At 46.1% G+C, this 16530-nt stretch overlaps 1 protein-coding gene across 2 annotated transcripts; it reads right to left on the bottom strand.

Moving 5' to 3' along the window:
* Positions 1-12665: 12665 nt before the first annotated feature.
* LOC125553866 (WUSCHEL-related homeobox 6) lies at positions 12666-16128 on the bottom strand. 2 transcript variants are annotated; one of them, XM_048717529.2, is made up of 3 exons: positions 15121-16128; positions 13457-13632; positions 12666-13337 (listed from the first exon to the last, which is right to left on the bottom strand). In XM_048717529.2, exons 1-3 carry the CDS (start codon positions 15848-15850, stop codon positions 13320-13322), a joined length of 924 nt encoding a protein of 307 aa, XP_048573486.1. In that variant the 5' UTR covers positions 15851-16128; the 3' UTR covers positions 12666-13319. The 2 variants fall into 2 exon arrangements, with proteins under 2 accessions (XP_048573486.1, XP_087374627.1); XM_087518501.1 differs by lacking the exon at positions 12666-13337 and having other exon boundaries at positions 13415-13632.
* Between the last annotated feature and the right edge of the window lie 402 nt (positions 16129-16530).

Raw genomic sequence — 16530 nt, forward strand, 5'->3', positions numbered from 1 at the left:
AGTTTTCTCAAATTTTGAAAAGAGGATCATTTGATTTATTTTATTTCATCTTCAATTATTTTTCCAATATCAAAATATGAGAGAGGGAAATAATATGATTTTTCCCAAATCTAGGAAAAATGAAGATTTAATAAATAAATCAAATTTTGTTTTCCGGTGTTTATTTGCATTTTATTTGGATAGGGAAAAATGCGCGTTTTCAAAAATTGCATTCTAGGTCCGGAGTAAAGTTCATTTTGTTCGACTCATTTTTAGGAGTCGGGGAAAATTTACTTTAGTAATTTTGGAGTTCGTTTAGTTTAGTTTTCTTTTGTTTTTCTGCGCGCTAATCCAGTTAAAAAAAGGACCAAGGCCAGCCGGGCCAAAGGCCCAGCCAGCCAACCGCCTCCCCAGCCAGCGCGCGCTAGGCGCAGCCCCAGGCCGCCGCCTCCCTCGCTCTAGGCCGAGTCCCAGAGGGACTCTAGGCCGGTTAGCCCCCCCTTTCCTTGTTTTGTTTTTCCCCCTTTTGCTTGCCACCTACCCCAAGTAATCCCCCCACCTATATAAATACACCCCAAACCCCCCCCTCTCCTCACATCAATCCCAAGCCCCTCTCCTCCTTAGCCGCGCCCCACCCCGCGCCCTCACCCGCCGCCGCCGCCCTATAGCCGCCGTCGCCGCCGTTCGCCGGAGCCTCGCCGAGGTTGTCCCGCGCCGCGTCTCTTTTTCTCCCCTTGGTTCAGTTTTTCTTCTAAACCATTCCGGTTCTTTCTTAACCGTTCTGGTTTTATTTCGTTCTTTATTTCGGTTTCTTTTCCGAAAACCCTAGATCGGTTTTCGTTCTTCTTTCGGACCGTTCGTCTCAACGAACGTGATCACCGATTATTCCCCGGTTAACGATGCCCATTCGTTTAATCGTTCTTCTTTTTCTTTTCGTCAGATTTATTCCGCGATCGTGATCTCAGATCCGATCTTCGTTCCAGTCTTTCTTCCCGCTCGTTTATCGGAATCAGGTGATTCAAGAGCCTGGACTTTCGTTTCAAAACTGCCGTTCCGTCTAATCAACTTGAACAAGTTTTTGCCACAATAAAATTTGACCTAGTTTCAATTAGCTAGAACCGAGTTGTTTTCTTCCGCCGTTTGTTTTCCCGTCGTCTGTTCTTTCTTTCTTCGCAACCGGAGTTCTTAAGTTGAACTTTCTGGTTCGTTCTCTTGTTCGAGTTTTACCTGTGCATTAGATGAGTACTTATTGTGTGCTTGTTGGTTGTCTGCGATAGATCACCCGGTTTGCGCCGCCTGTTACTTCGAAACCCTAGGTCTCGCGTATCATCAGCAAGGCCAGGAACACTTTGATCATACCTTTTCTACAACCCATGTTTTATTGCATTAGATCAATCCTCTCACATTGCATGATTAGGATCTAATTAAATTGAGGGATGGGAAGTAGATGAGGTAGTACCTATTACCTGTATTATTATGAAACCTTTGGGAGTTACTTCTACGTTTGCTATTTATGCCATGCTATGCTAGTAGACGTGGATTGGGTGAGTGATATCCATGACAGATGTGAGTTGATAATTTTAATGGTTTATCTAAGGTGGCAACTTAAACACACATCTGGGTGGATTGAGGCACCTGATGTCTATCAGGACTTGCCTATTTTATTTTGGACCGCCACCCAGGCTCAAAGGGATCATAAGATCTTTCATGCTAGAAAATTCCGTGTGCAGCCACAAGCCATTATGGGCTCTGGCATAGTTGACTAAGTCGTGCGAACTCTTACGGGTAGACTAGCAGATGTAGGGGAAAGTAGGTGTACCGGTCTACCCACATGTAAGGTGCTAGTGCTTCTGAAAGACTGTGTCTCGGTCATCCGTCTTCTCAAACACCCTGTAGTGCGAGAAACCAAACGGAGGCGATCGAGTCTTGTGGGGAAAAGTGCGCAAACCTCTGCAGAGTGTACAAACTAATCATGATTAGCCGTGTCCCCGGTTATGGACAACTTGAGTATCTAGTACTTGAATATCATGTGAATCTCATCACGTTACTTCTAATTAATGTTGTTGGGTTTTAATTGTTCACTTAATTGGGATCGGAATGCTGTCAACCATTCTCGATGTTTAACAACTACCATGATAGTTAAATAAATTTATTCCTTTGCAGTAGGGAAAAATTGGCTTTATGCAAAACTGTAACCATAGAGCTTTCCACCAGCCATATATGCATATAGTATAGTTGTTTCATTCCATTACTCTCTATGTGTTACATTGCCAGCATATTCCATGTGCTGACCCGTTTTCGGGCAGCAACTTCTCATGTTGCAGACTTTTCAGACGACGAGTAAGGTGCTTTTAGGTCGTGGTTCTATACTCAGTGATGCCGTTGGAGTTGATGGACCCATTTATCTTCCGAGTCTTCTGTTGTTATCATTATTAGATGGCCTTAAGCCATATTTATTGTAATAAGTTCTCTTTGAGACAACGATGTAATAAGTGTGTGATTGCCACTCTGCTATAAATCCTTCGATGTACTGTGTGGTGTCAGCATTACTGATCCAGGGATGACACCGGAGCACAGAGCACTTGATCCATTCGGGTCAGGTCGCTACAGAGATGGTATCAGAGCACACGCTGACTGTAGGACACGACCACTAAGTTAAAGCCATAGGTCACCATTCTCTTCTCATTTTCTAACTCCTCATCTTTTCTACCCTTTTAGGATGACGAACGCGAAGATTAAGTACGCTCAACCGGATGAAGGCACACCTTTTGGATTTCACCTGAAGGAAGTCACCAAGTACCTGAACATTGGATTACCAAGCTTCACGGGAACCTTCAACGCCACTCTGCCTGAAGAGGAGCGCTGGAAGATTCAAGCTCACGTTCCGGGAAGAACATTCGCGCCAATCACGAAGCCCATAGATAGTGTTTTCAATGCACCAACCTGGAGTCTGGGAAAGAGCATGGCAGCTCATATCACCATGGGACGCATTGGAGAAGTTTATCAAGAAGACCTCAAGGACCCTATCTACCAGATTTGCGGACGCCGAGATGAACAATGGGAGTTAGTCAGCACCAAGAAGGATAGATCCATTGCATCTTTCATCCAGGAGTTAAACCAGCACATTCGACGCCACGAGAACCAGATGTGCAATGATATGATAGAGTTGAAGAATGCAAAGGCAAGGATCATCGAGCTAGAAGGAGAACTGAAGTCTACACGCAAGGACTACATGGACGAGATCGTAGCTCTAGCAAGACACAATGGCAATCTTAAGCAGGAGATTGAAGAACTCAAGAGGAAGTTAGCATCCAAAGAGGAAGACGAGTACGTCGCATGTCCAGACAACTACATCATCATCGACGACACCGATTCGGATCCAAGTGAACCCGACTTTGAAGACGAAGCTGGAGCAGATATCATGGAGTCTTCCACCGGTTCAAATTTCTAGATGACCACCAGATAGTAGTAGTATTCCCCCATGTAAACATTATAGTCGAGCACTCTTGCGATAGTTTTAGACCGATTGTAAGCCCTTGTTTGTTTGAATGAAGTGATTTTGTGTGCATTTGCTCATGTGCATTGGGGTAGTGTTTTCCCTTTAGACCTCACTCTATTCTTAATTCTCGTCTTTTCTAAACCCTCAGATGCCTCCGAGACGTGACAATGGATTCCCACCGGAGCTCACTCAGTTGATCCAGCAGCAGAATCAATTGATGCAGATGTTAGTCCAGAACCAGCAGAACAACAACAACAACCCACCACCACCACCACCTGTTGACCACTTAGCCCGTTTCCTTAGGCTGAATCCGCCGGTGTTTTCCAGTAGCACTGAGCCAATAGTAGCAGACGATTGGCTCCGCAAGATAGGAAGGGAGTTGACCACTGCAGGATGCACGGATGGTGAGAAAGTGAAGTTTGCCGCTCACCAGCTTGACGGACCCGCGGCAGCATGGTGGGAGAATTTCACAGTCACATACCCAGTTGACACTGTCACATGGGACCAGTTTCAGCAAGCTTTTCGTACTGCCCATGTTTCAGCAGGAGCAATGGCCATGAAGAAGCGTGAGTTTCATAACTTGCGCCAAGGAGGAAGGACAGTTGGCCAGTACGTTGACGACTTCAGCAAGTTAGCACGTTATGCCCCAGATGACGTTGCTACGGATGCAGCTAAGCAGGAGAAGTTTCTGGAAGGACTGAATGATGAACTAAGCATGAAATTGATGGTAGCAAGTTTCAACAACTACCAGGAGTTGGTAGATCGTGCCATCATGATTGAAGGAAAGCAATAGCAGATTGAAAACCGTAAGAGGAAGTATGGACAGGGGAAGTATAACTCTGGAGCCCAGCAGAAGCCCCGTTTTACCCCTAAACCGGGATTTCAGTTTCAGCATACCCATGGAGGAGGTAGTTCGCACAACCATAATGGCCACAAGAATGGTAATGGGAATGGAGGAAGCAACGGCCAGAACCGGACCACCCCATCGACCCCAACCAAGAGAGACCTGAGTCAAGTCACCTGTTTCAAGTGTTCGAAGACCGGACATTATGCCAATGAATGTCCTGAAGGCCAGAATGGAAATGGCAATGGAAGCTCTGGGAAGAAGCCGAACCCTTTCAATAGGGGACAGGTGAACCACGTTAATGTGGAGGAGGTTGAAGATCAGCCTGATGCAGTAATCGGTAAGTTTTTGGTTAAGTCATTTACTGCACTCGTTCTTTTCGATACTGGTGCATCACATTCATACATATCAAGGGGATTTGTGGAAAAGTATAGCCTGCCCACTAGGATTCTTAAAACACCTATGCTAGTAAGCTCGCCAGGAGCAGAGTACATGGCCAGACAAGGATGTTTCCAAGTGCCATTAAGTATAGGAAGGCATGTTTTCCCAACAGATTTAATTATTCTGGAGTCCCAAGGTCTGGATGTGATTCTTGGTATGGATTGGCTGTCGATGTATGGAGGAAACATCGATTGCGCCAGTAAGACAATTTTGCTTACCACACCAGAAGGAAGAAGGATCAAGTATGTATCCCGGCATGTGCCAAACAGGACACAAGTAAACTGCCTAATAGGAGTTGTGCAAGAGGAAGTACCAGTGGTAAAGGATTTTCCTGATGTATTTCCTGAGGAATTACCAGGCATGCCACCGGATAGAGACATTGAGTTTTTGATTGAGTTATTGCCAGGTACAGGCCCAATATCGAAGCGACCGTACCGGATGCCAGCAAAGGATTTGGTGGAAATTAAGAATCAGATTAAGGAGTTATTGGATAAAGGTTACATTCGCCCAAGTTCTTCACCTTGGGGATCACCCGTACTTCTAGTGGAAAAGAAGGATGGATCATTAAGGATGGTTGTTGATTATCGAGGATTGAATGAAGTAACCATCAAGAATAAGTACCCACTGCCAATGATTAATGATATGTTTGATCGTTTGCAAGGAGCTAAAGTTTTTTCCAAGATCAATTTGCGATCAGGGTACCATCAATTGAAGATTCGAGAGCAGGACATACCTAAGACAACATTCACCACGAGATATGGACTGTATGAGTATACCGTTATGTCATTTGGATTGACTAACGCACCTGCCTATTTTATGAACCTGATGAACAAAGTGTTTATGGAGTTCTTGGATAAGTTCGTCGTAGTGTTCATTGATGACATCCTGGTTTATTCAAAGAATGAAGAGGAGCATAAAGAACATTTGCGTTTGGTTTTGGAGAAACTAAGGGAACATCAGTTATATGCCAAATTCAGCAAATGTGAGTTTTGGTTGAAGGAAGTTGGATTCCTCGGACACGTTATATCCGGAGAAGGTATAGCAGTTGACCCCACAAAGGTTGAGACCGTAACCGAATGGGAAGCACCAACGACAGTTGGAGAGATCCGGAGTTTTCTTGGACTCGCAGGATACTACCGGAGATTCATTAAGAACTTTTCAAAGATTGCAAAGCCTATGACGGAGTTGTTGAAGAAGGATACTAAGTTCAAATGGACTGAGGAGTGTGAGGCTAGTTTCCAGGAGTTGAAGAAACGTTTGGTCACCTCACCAGTATTGATTTTGTCAGATCAGACCAAGGATTATGAGGTGTATTGCGACGCTTCACGTCGAGGACTTGGAGCAGTGCTTATGCAGGAAGGGAGAGTTGTTTCGTATGCTTCACGGCAACTGAAGCCTCATGAGTTGAATTATGCCACGCATGAATTGGAGTTAGCAGCCGTAGTGCATCCATTGAAAACGTGGAGACATTTCCTCATTGGAAATCATTGTGAGGTGTACACGGATCACAAGAGTTTGAAGTACATTTTCACTCAGAAGGAGTTGAACCTCCGACAAAGGAGATGGTTGGAGCTCATCAAGGATTATGACATGAGATTGCATTACCATCCCGGAAAAGCTAATGTGGTAGCTGACGCATTGAGCCGTAAGAGCCATGTCAACACCCTAGTGACGGGAGAAGTACCAAAGGAGTTAGCAGAAAACCTTCGTGAGCTATGTTTGGAAATAGTTCCGAGAGGCTATGTAGCAGCATTGGAGATTCAATCAACATTGATGGATAAGATCAGAGAAGCTCAGAAATCTGACAAGGAGATTGCTGCTATAAAAGAGAAATTAAGCGAAGGAAAAGCAAAGGGATTTCGTGAGGATGAGCACGATACCTTATGGTTTGAGGACCGTGTTTATGTGCCCAATGACCCGGAGATCAGGAAGTTGATTTTGCAAGAGGCACATGATTCACCGTATTCGATTCACCCAGGGAATACCAAGATGTATTTGGATTTGAAGGAAACATTCTGGTGGACCGGAATGAAGAAGGATATTGCAGCATATGTAGCAGTTTGTGACGTATGTCAGAGAGTAAAGGCAGAGCATCAGAAGCCAGCAGGATTGTTACAACCATTGCCGATACCCTAATGGAAGTGGGATAAGATAGGCATGGATTTTATCACAGGACTACCCAGGACAAAATCAGGCTATGACTCGATATGGGTAATAGTTGATCGTTTGACGAAGGTAGCACATTTTATTCCAGTTAAGACCACTTACACCAGTGCTAAGTTGGCAAAGATATACATGACTAGGATCATTTGTTTGCATGGAGTTCCAAGGAGTATCGTGTCAGATAGAGGAACCCAATTTACCTCCAAGTTTTGGAATCAGTTGCATGAAACTTTAGGAACCAAACTGGAGTTCAGCACAGCTTTTCACCCACAGATGGATGGACAGACCGAGAGAGTCAATCAGATTTTGGAAGATATGCTGAGAGCTTGTGCACTAGATTATGGATCTAGTTGGGACGATAACTTGCCGTATGCGGAGTTTTCCTACAACAATAGTTATCAAACCAGTTTGAAGATGGCACCTTTCGAAGCCTTATACGGAAGGAGGTGCAGGACACCGTTGTAATGGGACGAAGTTGGAGACCATCAATTCTTTGGACCAGATTTGATTAAGGAGTCTGAACGGAAAGTTAAGTTGATTCGCGATAGGCTCAAGGTAGCCCAATCCAGGCAGAAGAGCTACGCAGATTCTAAACGCAAGGAGACAGTTTACGAAACCGGAGACAGAGTTTATCTCCATGTATCCCCACTTCGAGGAGTTAAGCGTTTTGGAGTTAAGGGAAAGTTAGCACCGCGTTTCGTTGGACCGTATAAGATCTTGCAACGTATGGGAGAAGTCGCTTATAAGTTGGAATTACCAGAGGGACTGTCAGGAGTTCATGATGTATTCCATGTTTCTCAGCTGAAGAAATGTCACGCCGAGATGGCGGAGATACCGCTAAGAGATACAGTGCCGCTTGAAGCGATTCAGTTGAAGGATGACTTAACGTATGAGGAGAAACCAGTCAAGATTCTCGATTATGCCAGCAGAGTTACCCGCAACAAGGTTATCAAGTTTTGCAAAGTTCAGTGGAACCACCACTCAGAGGATGAAGCCACCTGGGAAAGAGAAGAAGATTTGCTCAAGGACCACCCTCACCTATTTTCTAGCCAACCTGAATCTCAAGGGCGAGATTCATCTTAAGGGGGGTAGGTTTGTAACATCCCAAATTTTTAATTTGGAATGTTATACACTAGATCATCATGCATATCATATTTTCTTGCATTTTGGTCGATCCGAGAAATTTCACGCAACTCAAGGACCCTCACAGAGAGTTGGAGATTTCGTTATTTTCATATTTGAGTTTTCTCAAATTTTGAAAAGAGGATCATTTGATTTATTTTATTTCATCTTCAATTATTTTTCCAATATCAAAATATGAGAGAGGGAAATAATATGAATTTTCCCAAATCTAGGAAAAATGAAGATTTAATAAATAAATCAAATTTTGTTTTCCGGTGTTTATTTGCATTTTATTTGGATAGGGAAAAATGCGCGTTTTCAAAAATTGCATTCTAGGTCCGGAGTAAAGTTCATTTTGTTTGACTCATTTTTAGGAGTCGGGGAAAATTTACTTTAGTAATTTTGGAGTTCGTTTAGTTTAATTTTCTTTGGTTTTTCTGCGCGCGAATCCAGTTAAAAAAAAAAGATCAAGGCCAGCCGGGCCAAAGGCCCAGCCAGCCGGCCGCCTCCCCAGCCAGCGCGCGCGCCAGGCGCAGCGCCAGGCTGCCGCCTCCCTCGCTCTAGGCCGAGTCCCAGAGGGACTCTAGGCCGGTTAGCCCCCCTTTCCTTGTTTTGTTTTCCCCCTTTTGCTTGCCCCTACCCCAAGTAATCCCCCCACCTATATAAATACACCCCAAACCCCCCCCTCTCCTCACATCAATCCCAAGCCCCTCTCCTCCTTAGCCGCGCCCCACCCCGCGCCCCTCACCCACCGCCGCCGCCCTATAGCCGCCGCCGCCGCCCTATAGCCGCCGTCGCCGCCGTTCGCCGGAGCCTCGCCGAGGTTGTCCCGCGCCGCGTCTCTTTTTCTCCCCTCGGTTCAGTTTTTCTTCTAAACCATTCCGGTTCTTTCTTAACCGTTCCGGTTTTTTTTCGTTCTTTGTTTCGGTTTCTTTTCCGAAAACCCTAGATCGGTTTTCGTTCTTCTTTCGGACCGTTCGTCTCAACGAACGTGATCACCGATTATTCCCCGGTTAACGACGCCCATTCGTTTAATCGTTCTTCTTTTTCTTTTCGTCAGATTTATTCCGCGATCGCGATCTCAGATCCGATCTTCGTTTCAGTCTTTCTTCCCGCTCGTTTATCGGAATCAGGTGATTCAAGCGCCTGGAGTTTCGTTTCGAAACCGCCGTTCCGTCTAATCAACTTGAACAAGTTTTTGCCACAATAAAATTTGACCTAGTTTCAACTAGCTAGAACCGAGTTGTTTTCTTCCGCCGTTTGTTTTCCCGTCGTCTGTTCTTTCTTTCTTCGCAACCGGAGTTCTTAAGTTGAACTTTCTGGTTCGTTCTCTTGTTCGAGTTTTACCTGTGCATTAGATGAGTACTTATTGTGTGCTTGTTGGTTGTCTGTGATAGATCACCCGGATTGCGCCGCCTGTTACTTCGAAACCCTAGGTCTCGCGGATCATTAGCAAGGCAAGTAACACTTTGATCATACCTTTTCTACAACCCATGTTTTATTGCATTAGATCAATCCTCTCACATTGCATGATTAGGATCTAATTAAATTGAGGGATGGTAAGTAGATGAGGTAGTACCTATTACCTGTATTATTATGAAACCTTTGGGAGTTACTTCTACGTTTGCTATTTATGCCATGCTATGCTAGTAGACGTGGATTGGGTGAGTGATATCCATGACAGATGTGAGTTGATAATTTTAATGGTTTATCTAAGGTGGCAACTTAAACACACATCTGGGTGGATTGAGGCACCTGATGTCTATCAGGACTTGCCTATTTTATTTTGGACCGCCACCCAGGCTCAAAGGGATCATAAGATCTTTCATGCTAGAAAATTCCGTGTGCAGCCACAAGCCATTATGGGCTCTGGCATAGTTGACTAAGTCGTGCGAACTCTTACGGGTAGACTAGCAGATGTAGGGGAAAGTAGGTGTACCGGTCTACCCACATGTAAGGTGCTAGTGCTTTTGAAAGACTGTGTCTCGGTCATCCGTCTTCTCAAACACCCTGTAGTGCGAGAAACCAAACGGAGGCGATCGAGTCTTGTGGGGAAAAGTGCGCAAACCTCTGCAGAGTGTACAAACTAATCATGATTAGCCGTGTCCCCGGTTATGGACAACTTGAGTATCTAGTACTTGAATATCATGTGAATCTCATCACGTTACTTCTAATTAATGTTGTTGGGTTTTAATTGTTCACTTAATTGGGATCGGAATGCTGTCAACCATTCTCGATGTTTAACAACTACCATGATAGTTAAATAAATTTATTCCTTTGCAGTAGGGAAAAATTGGCTTTACGCAAAACTGTAACCATAGAGCTTTCCACCAGCCATATATGCATATAGTATAGCTGTTTCATTCCATTACTCTCTATGTGTTACATTGCCATCATATTCCATGTGCTGACCCGTTTTCGGGCAGCAACTTCTCATGTTGCAGACTTTTCAGACGACGAGTAAGGTGCTTTTAGGTCGTGGTTCTATACTCAGTGATGTCGTTGGAGTTGATGGACCCATTTATCTTCCGAGTCTTCCGCTGTTATCGTTATTAGATGGCCTTAAGCCATATTTATTGTAATAAGTTCTCTTTGAGACAATGATGTAATAAGTGTGTGATTGCCACTCTGCTATAAATCCTTCGATGTACTGTGTGGTGTCAGCATTACTGATCCAGGGATGACACCGGAGCACAGAGCACTTGATCCATTCGGGTCGGGTCGCTACATCGTCTGGTCTAGCAAGCACGCGAAGGCGCTAGAGAGCCGCATCACCGTGAACAATTTTGAAGAGAAGAGGGAGCGACGGTCGTAGGCTGCAGAACACCACCCCGCCTTTCGCCTTTGAAAGCGTCCTTCCTTCTCAGTGCACGGGCATCCATCCATTGAATAATTTTCGATAGCATCGCACATGAGCGGACACCCACACAATCTTGATTTGTCCTGAGGGGTGATCTAACTTGGTAGGTTCACTTGCTTTCTTTGAAAAGGAGGATGATCTCCGGCCTCTGTATCAGAGCAATGCATGCAACCATTTTATTAATTATTCACCAAGACCTTACAAAGCAATACATCAATAAGTATGAAGCCATCATCCTTGCAACATCTATCGCCACTCCTATCAACTTGATGAAGGGGTGCATATTGTCGGGGCCGCCTGCCTAGACCTCACACGAAAGACCAACATCTAAAATCGGAGGCCTCAACCAAGCCGCCCATCGCCGGGTTTGGGGCACACACCGATCTAGTGTACTCTTAGCGGGCACCGCATGCACATGCTGCAGAGGCCCCTGCCACCGTTTTCCACTGATCCATCTTCAGAGAAGGCACCGAAGCATCAACCTTGCCAGGCCTGCCATCGATGCCATCACGACGCCAGACAAAGCCACCTCCCTACGCTAGTCCATCGTCACGCATCCGTCGCTGAGACCTGTAGCGCCACGCCACTGAGACAACACGTCGTTGATGCTTCACATGAAATGCCGCTCTACCGCTAAAACTGTCCACCGGTCCCTCGAGTCAATGCACACGTCCACAAGTGTGCCACATCACACAAGAGCACAACCATCATTCGATCGTCTGATCTATGCTAGCGGAAAGAGGTCCGGAGCTTCGTCACGGTGATGCCTTCAAGAAGGGGATGACACAAAAGAGCGCCACCATCGCCGGCCTTGGCAACTAGCCAAGTGCATGGTTTTCCCCCGAATCTGCTCGACCAACCTCCTTCCAACATCGTGTGCATGGGATCGCCCCTATCTCCACTGCCGTGCAGCGAGCAGGCCGCACCGGCCAGATCAGATCTAACCGGAGGCGAGACCACACATGCAACCGACCCGTCCAATAGGCCCTCCACTCCACGGTCATCGTGGAGCCGGTTGCCGCCGCCGCCCGAAGTAGGGCCAGCCATCACGCCACCAAGACCCGAACGGCCACGCATCCTCACGCCGAGGAGCCCTGCACCACCCCCATGCCACGGGAGAGAGGGAGACCTCTGCCACCACTGTCGGCCCCCAGGCTTAGGCTGGCGGTGTCCCCCGACGGTGACGAAGGGAGGGGAAGAAGGAGGTAATGCCCATGACAGAGGCTACGGTTGCGGCACCACCCACATCGCTCGAGCGGGGGCGACACCTGGGTCGAAGGGAGGGAGGTGATAGATCTAAATCGGGGGAGAATTTCACTTTCCGGGCCTCTACACTAACTATGGATGCTAAACTTGATCGTCGAGGATGAGGGTGGGGATGCTGCAGCAGCTCTAGAATTTGACAACATGGGTGATCCTATCGAACTTCCAAACCAGAATCCGACCACATTTGAAGAGTTTATTCAAATGCATTAACAAATTCGGCATCGAACTCACGAGCAGCTGAAGGAAGATCTGATTGAGCATCTGTGGGCGGTTAAAGCGGACAACAATGTTGGAATATAATATTTGAACTTTTTAAATTTGAACTAATGCTGCCTGCGACTATTTGATCGTCCGCACTCTATGTATACGGCTATTTGAACGTATGTACTCTATGTATGCGGCTATTTGAACATCTACACTCTATGTATACGGCTATTTGAACGTATGTACTTTATGTATGCGGCTATTTGAACGTCGGTAATCTCTATATATATGACTATTTGAATGTGCGAACTTTAAAAAAAAAATAGGAAGGACGGATGTATGCAGGCAGCATTAGATGACGGCCTTCCGCATCCGTGTTTGTGGACTGATGCCCATGTCCATAGACGGGACGAAATTTGCGGGTCTCCGTTGGAGATACCCTTACATCACTGATAGTACCATACTAGGTAGCTGAAATCAATATTTAGCTCGACTGTCAATGGCCTGCTTGCCCGCCTGCCTGCCTGCATGCATGCATACGCATATCCTTGTGTACTAGTAACGGAAACGACCGATGTGAAGACAATCCACTGTAATTCGTAATCTAACCAGAAACCGAACCGCCCACGCCTTGGTATGTTTCAATGGCATATAAGTAGGTACGTAGCACTTGGCTGGTGGTGCAATACACATATACTACCACTGTTTTAAAACTTCTAATTATTTGATTTGTCCTAGCCAGGTACTACCTTCGTCCAGGTTTATTATGCCCTCCAACTTTGACTATGTAACTAGCTTGCTTCACGGTGGATACATGATTTGCATGCAACAGATCATCCCGTTATGATGGTTGAAGAACTGCACCCTGTCGCCATGCATCGATCTGGTCCAGTGAGCCTTGAGTAGAGATGATCTCTATCTATCTATTATATACGGGACTTTTAAGTTTGCCTCGAGACCTACATGGGTCATGGCGGAAAAAAAAGACAATGTAAGATGATCATATATGTGCATACGTGAAGCTGACATGCTAATTTCATGAAGGAGAATGGACTTGAGAGGCGATATGGATGGTTACCAGAAAATAGCTTTCTCCCATTTGCAGGCTCTGAATCAGAATGCCATAGTCGTTGACTGGGAGGAGGGTCCCGGTGGAGTGGAGGAGCACCACGTCCTGGCCAAACATGGCTCGCAAGTCTATTGGACCCCTCGGGACCTCCATTGGGACTCCGTTGATGAACACCGTGATCGCCGCTGGAATTAGCATGCAATCAGCCAGTCAATCAGAGGCGGCATACAACCCACTCAGAATAAGAATTCAACAACTTATTTGACGACAATATTATTAACAAGTAAAGATGCATGCATAAGCTAGCCAACCAAATTCTGATCGGTATTATAAATGTCAATGGTTCGGTACTACCGTTTACTCATGGTTGGGACCTCTCTATCATATGGGAAAATTACTAATATACCTAGATTCGATGATATCGCTATGTCATGAAAGCATGAGAAAACTTGAACATGATTTGTTCTATAGGCTAGTACCACTCCTCGAGAGTTGAGAAAAACATAAAAGGATAAATAATTTTTTTGATAAATGACCCTTTTGTTAACTCAAAATATAGCATCAAGCAGATACAAAGCAATTGAGCAACACACGGCCTCTGCATATTTAAGATGCATACATCCACACTTAAACAGTCTGACTAAAATAAAATAAAAATGACATAACGGCATTAGGAAAACCATAGAAGACCAACACTATGCCTATGCCAAAGTAATCTGAAGATTATGTTGCCACCTATATTGGATAAAAACCTCCACAGTGAAAGGATATAATAAGTAGTATTATCTGTTAGTAGCTTGCATGGACACTGTAACATATCTCTGCATGTATGCAAGCAAACATGAAGAGGCTGTCCAGCGTATATACCATTCCTTGTTTTAACCTAGAAGTACACTAAGTAATAGTGGTAGTATACCGTTAAAAGAAGAAAAAAAAGAAAAATCATGATCAAGTACATGTGCATGCATGCAGGAAATCCCAAGGTGGTAACTAATGTTCACTGTAAACGTTAATTATGTTCAACAAAGTGGGCATCACGTCCAACTGTATGATGCACATAAACATGTGTTAATTCCATCCGATGCATGTGACAGATGGAAGCTTAAGCGGATATACAAACAAGACACAGCGAAATAAATAAATATGAGGACGCGTGAATGCTCAAATTTGAAAATTACCCTATTCATTATGGAAAGCACCAAATTATAATAATAACATAAACACAATGAAGCCTCTAAAGGATTGAGAACAGACGTATGCCATGGTGGAGAGGACGACAGATGTATCATGTACTATGATCTTATGCACGGATAGACTAGGAAGTTGTAACTGAACTATATCCAAGGACTAAAGAACAAGTATATGTAAGGCAACCAAATAAAGTATGTCTCCAGAAGATCCAAGCTAGATCTCCTTGAATTCTGCATCTCACATAAATGTAGACAAACGAAACTGTAGGGTGAAATCAGCATTTCCATCGTCAAAAGTTCTTTTTGGATGTTTCATGCATATCCAGTAACAATTCTCGTCAGAAGTTCATAGATTGTCTTTTCAATGAAAATATTTGTAGAGGTGAGTGGATTTGTTACATGCATGAGATGAATCACATGAACCAACCGATTGAAGGGAGCAACCAAGTACGTAACTAAAATGATCGACAGTGCTCAACTCACCTGCCGGCAATTGGCACGAGTAGTACTGCTGCTGCACGGCGGTGTTCGGCGCCGCCGAGGAGGATCCGGCGGGGCTCCCAACGAATCCCATCTGACGCGAGATGGCGAAGAGATCGTCGCTGCCGCCGCTGTCGACGTCCGCCATCAGCCCTGACGCCAGCGGCGACGATGTCCCGCACGATGCCTGCAGGTACCCAACGCCGGCACCCGACACCCCCGCGACGTGCGCCGCGAAAGGCCCCAGCGACGAGCCTCCCGTGCTTCCAGACGAGGACGACGAGGTCGCCTGCTGCTCGTACTGGCTCGCGCCACCACCGATTGCCATGGGGTGAACGGAGCCGGTGCCGGATGGAAGACCGATGGTGGCGCTAGCAGCCGGCAAGCTATTGGCGGAGGAGGCTGCTGCTGCGGTGGCGGCCGCGGCGGCTGCGGCTTGCATCTGGCGCTGGCGGCGGCGTGAGCGTGAACGACGGTTCTGGAACCAGTAGAAGACGTTGGCGTCGCCGACGGCGCCGAAGCGCTCGAGCAGCTTGCGGATGCGGACGGTCTCGTCCTTGGGCGGGTTGACCATGCCGCTGTTGAAGATGGACTCGAGGATGAGTATCTGCTCCGGCTTGGGCGTCCACCGCGAGCGCACCGGCTCCCCCGCCCCCCTCCCTCCGCTGCTCCGGCGCTCCTCCGGGCTGCCGCCCGACGACTGCCCGTCCGGGCTGTTGCTGCCCCCCTCCATGGATCAATCGAATTGTTGGGTAGGCCGGGAGGAAAACGTTGGTTAATCACACTAGCTCTAAGCTAGGTGTGAAGAGGGCAGTAGGTTTCTGGGCGGTTTCGTGCTTGGATCGACGGAGGAGGTGAGAGAGAGTGACGAGGAAAGGCAGCAATTCAAGGGGACAACCAACCTTGCACCCTCATGTCTTTGTTGAGGGGTTGTACTTATAGATAGGAGCAAGGGGGGCTGGCTGGCTGGCTGGCTGGCTGGCTGGCTGGCTGGCTGCCTGGCTAGTGAAGAAGGGGAAGAATGTCCTGGAGAAGTTCTCCAGTAGTAGCGGTGCCTGTATATCTACACACTCGAGGGGTTTGTACAACCTCAACGGCGCCATGATTATTTATTTACTGCTACGTACGGCCAAATTAGTGTTTTCTAACATATTCGTGTTTTTAGGAACATATTAGTGTTGGTAACGTGCCACCGGCCTGATCAGTGATCTGTGAGGGATTCTAATATTTACCATTTTTGCTTTATCTGGAAGACCATTTTCAGAAACCACTACTCAACTTTTTATTGGAAGATGATTCTATATTACCAACATTCTTTATGACACATTCTTTTCTTACTTATGTTAGAGCATCTCCGACCGCGCGCCCAATAAGCCTCAAGGCCCTTTTTTATTGGCGGCGCCGAAAAATCAG

Source organism: Triticum urartu, chromosome 4A (assembly GCF_056163025.1).
Source record: "Triticum urartu cultivar PI428250 chromosome 4A, HENAU_Tu73, whole genome shotgun sequence".
NCBI lineage: Eukaryota > Viridiplantae > Streptophyta > Magnoliopsida > Poales > Poaceae > Triticum > Triticum urartu.

Excerpts from the sequence above, each read along its gene's own strand:
- LOC125553866 (XM_087518501.1), bottom strand. The coding sequence starts at position 15,850 with ATGGAGGGGGGCAGCAACAGCCCGGACGGGCAGTCGTCGGGCGGCAGC. Across the intron at positions 13,633-15,120 it reads CTCGTGCCAATTGCCGGCAG|CGGCGATCACGGTGTTCATC; the intron begins GTGAGTTGAGCA and ends TGCTAATTCCAG.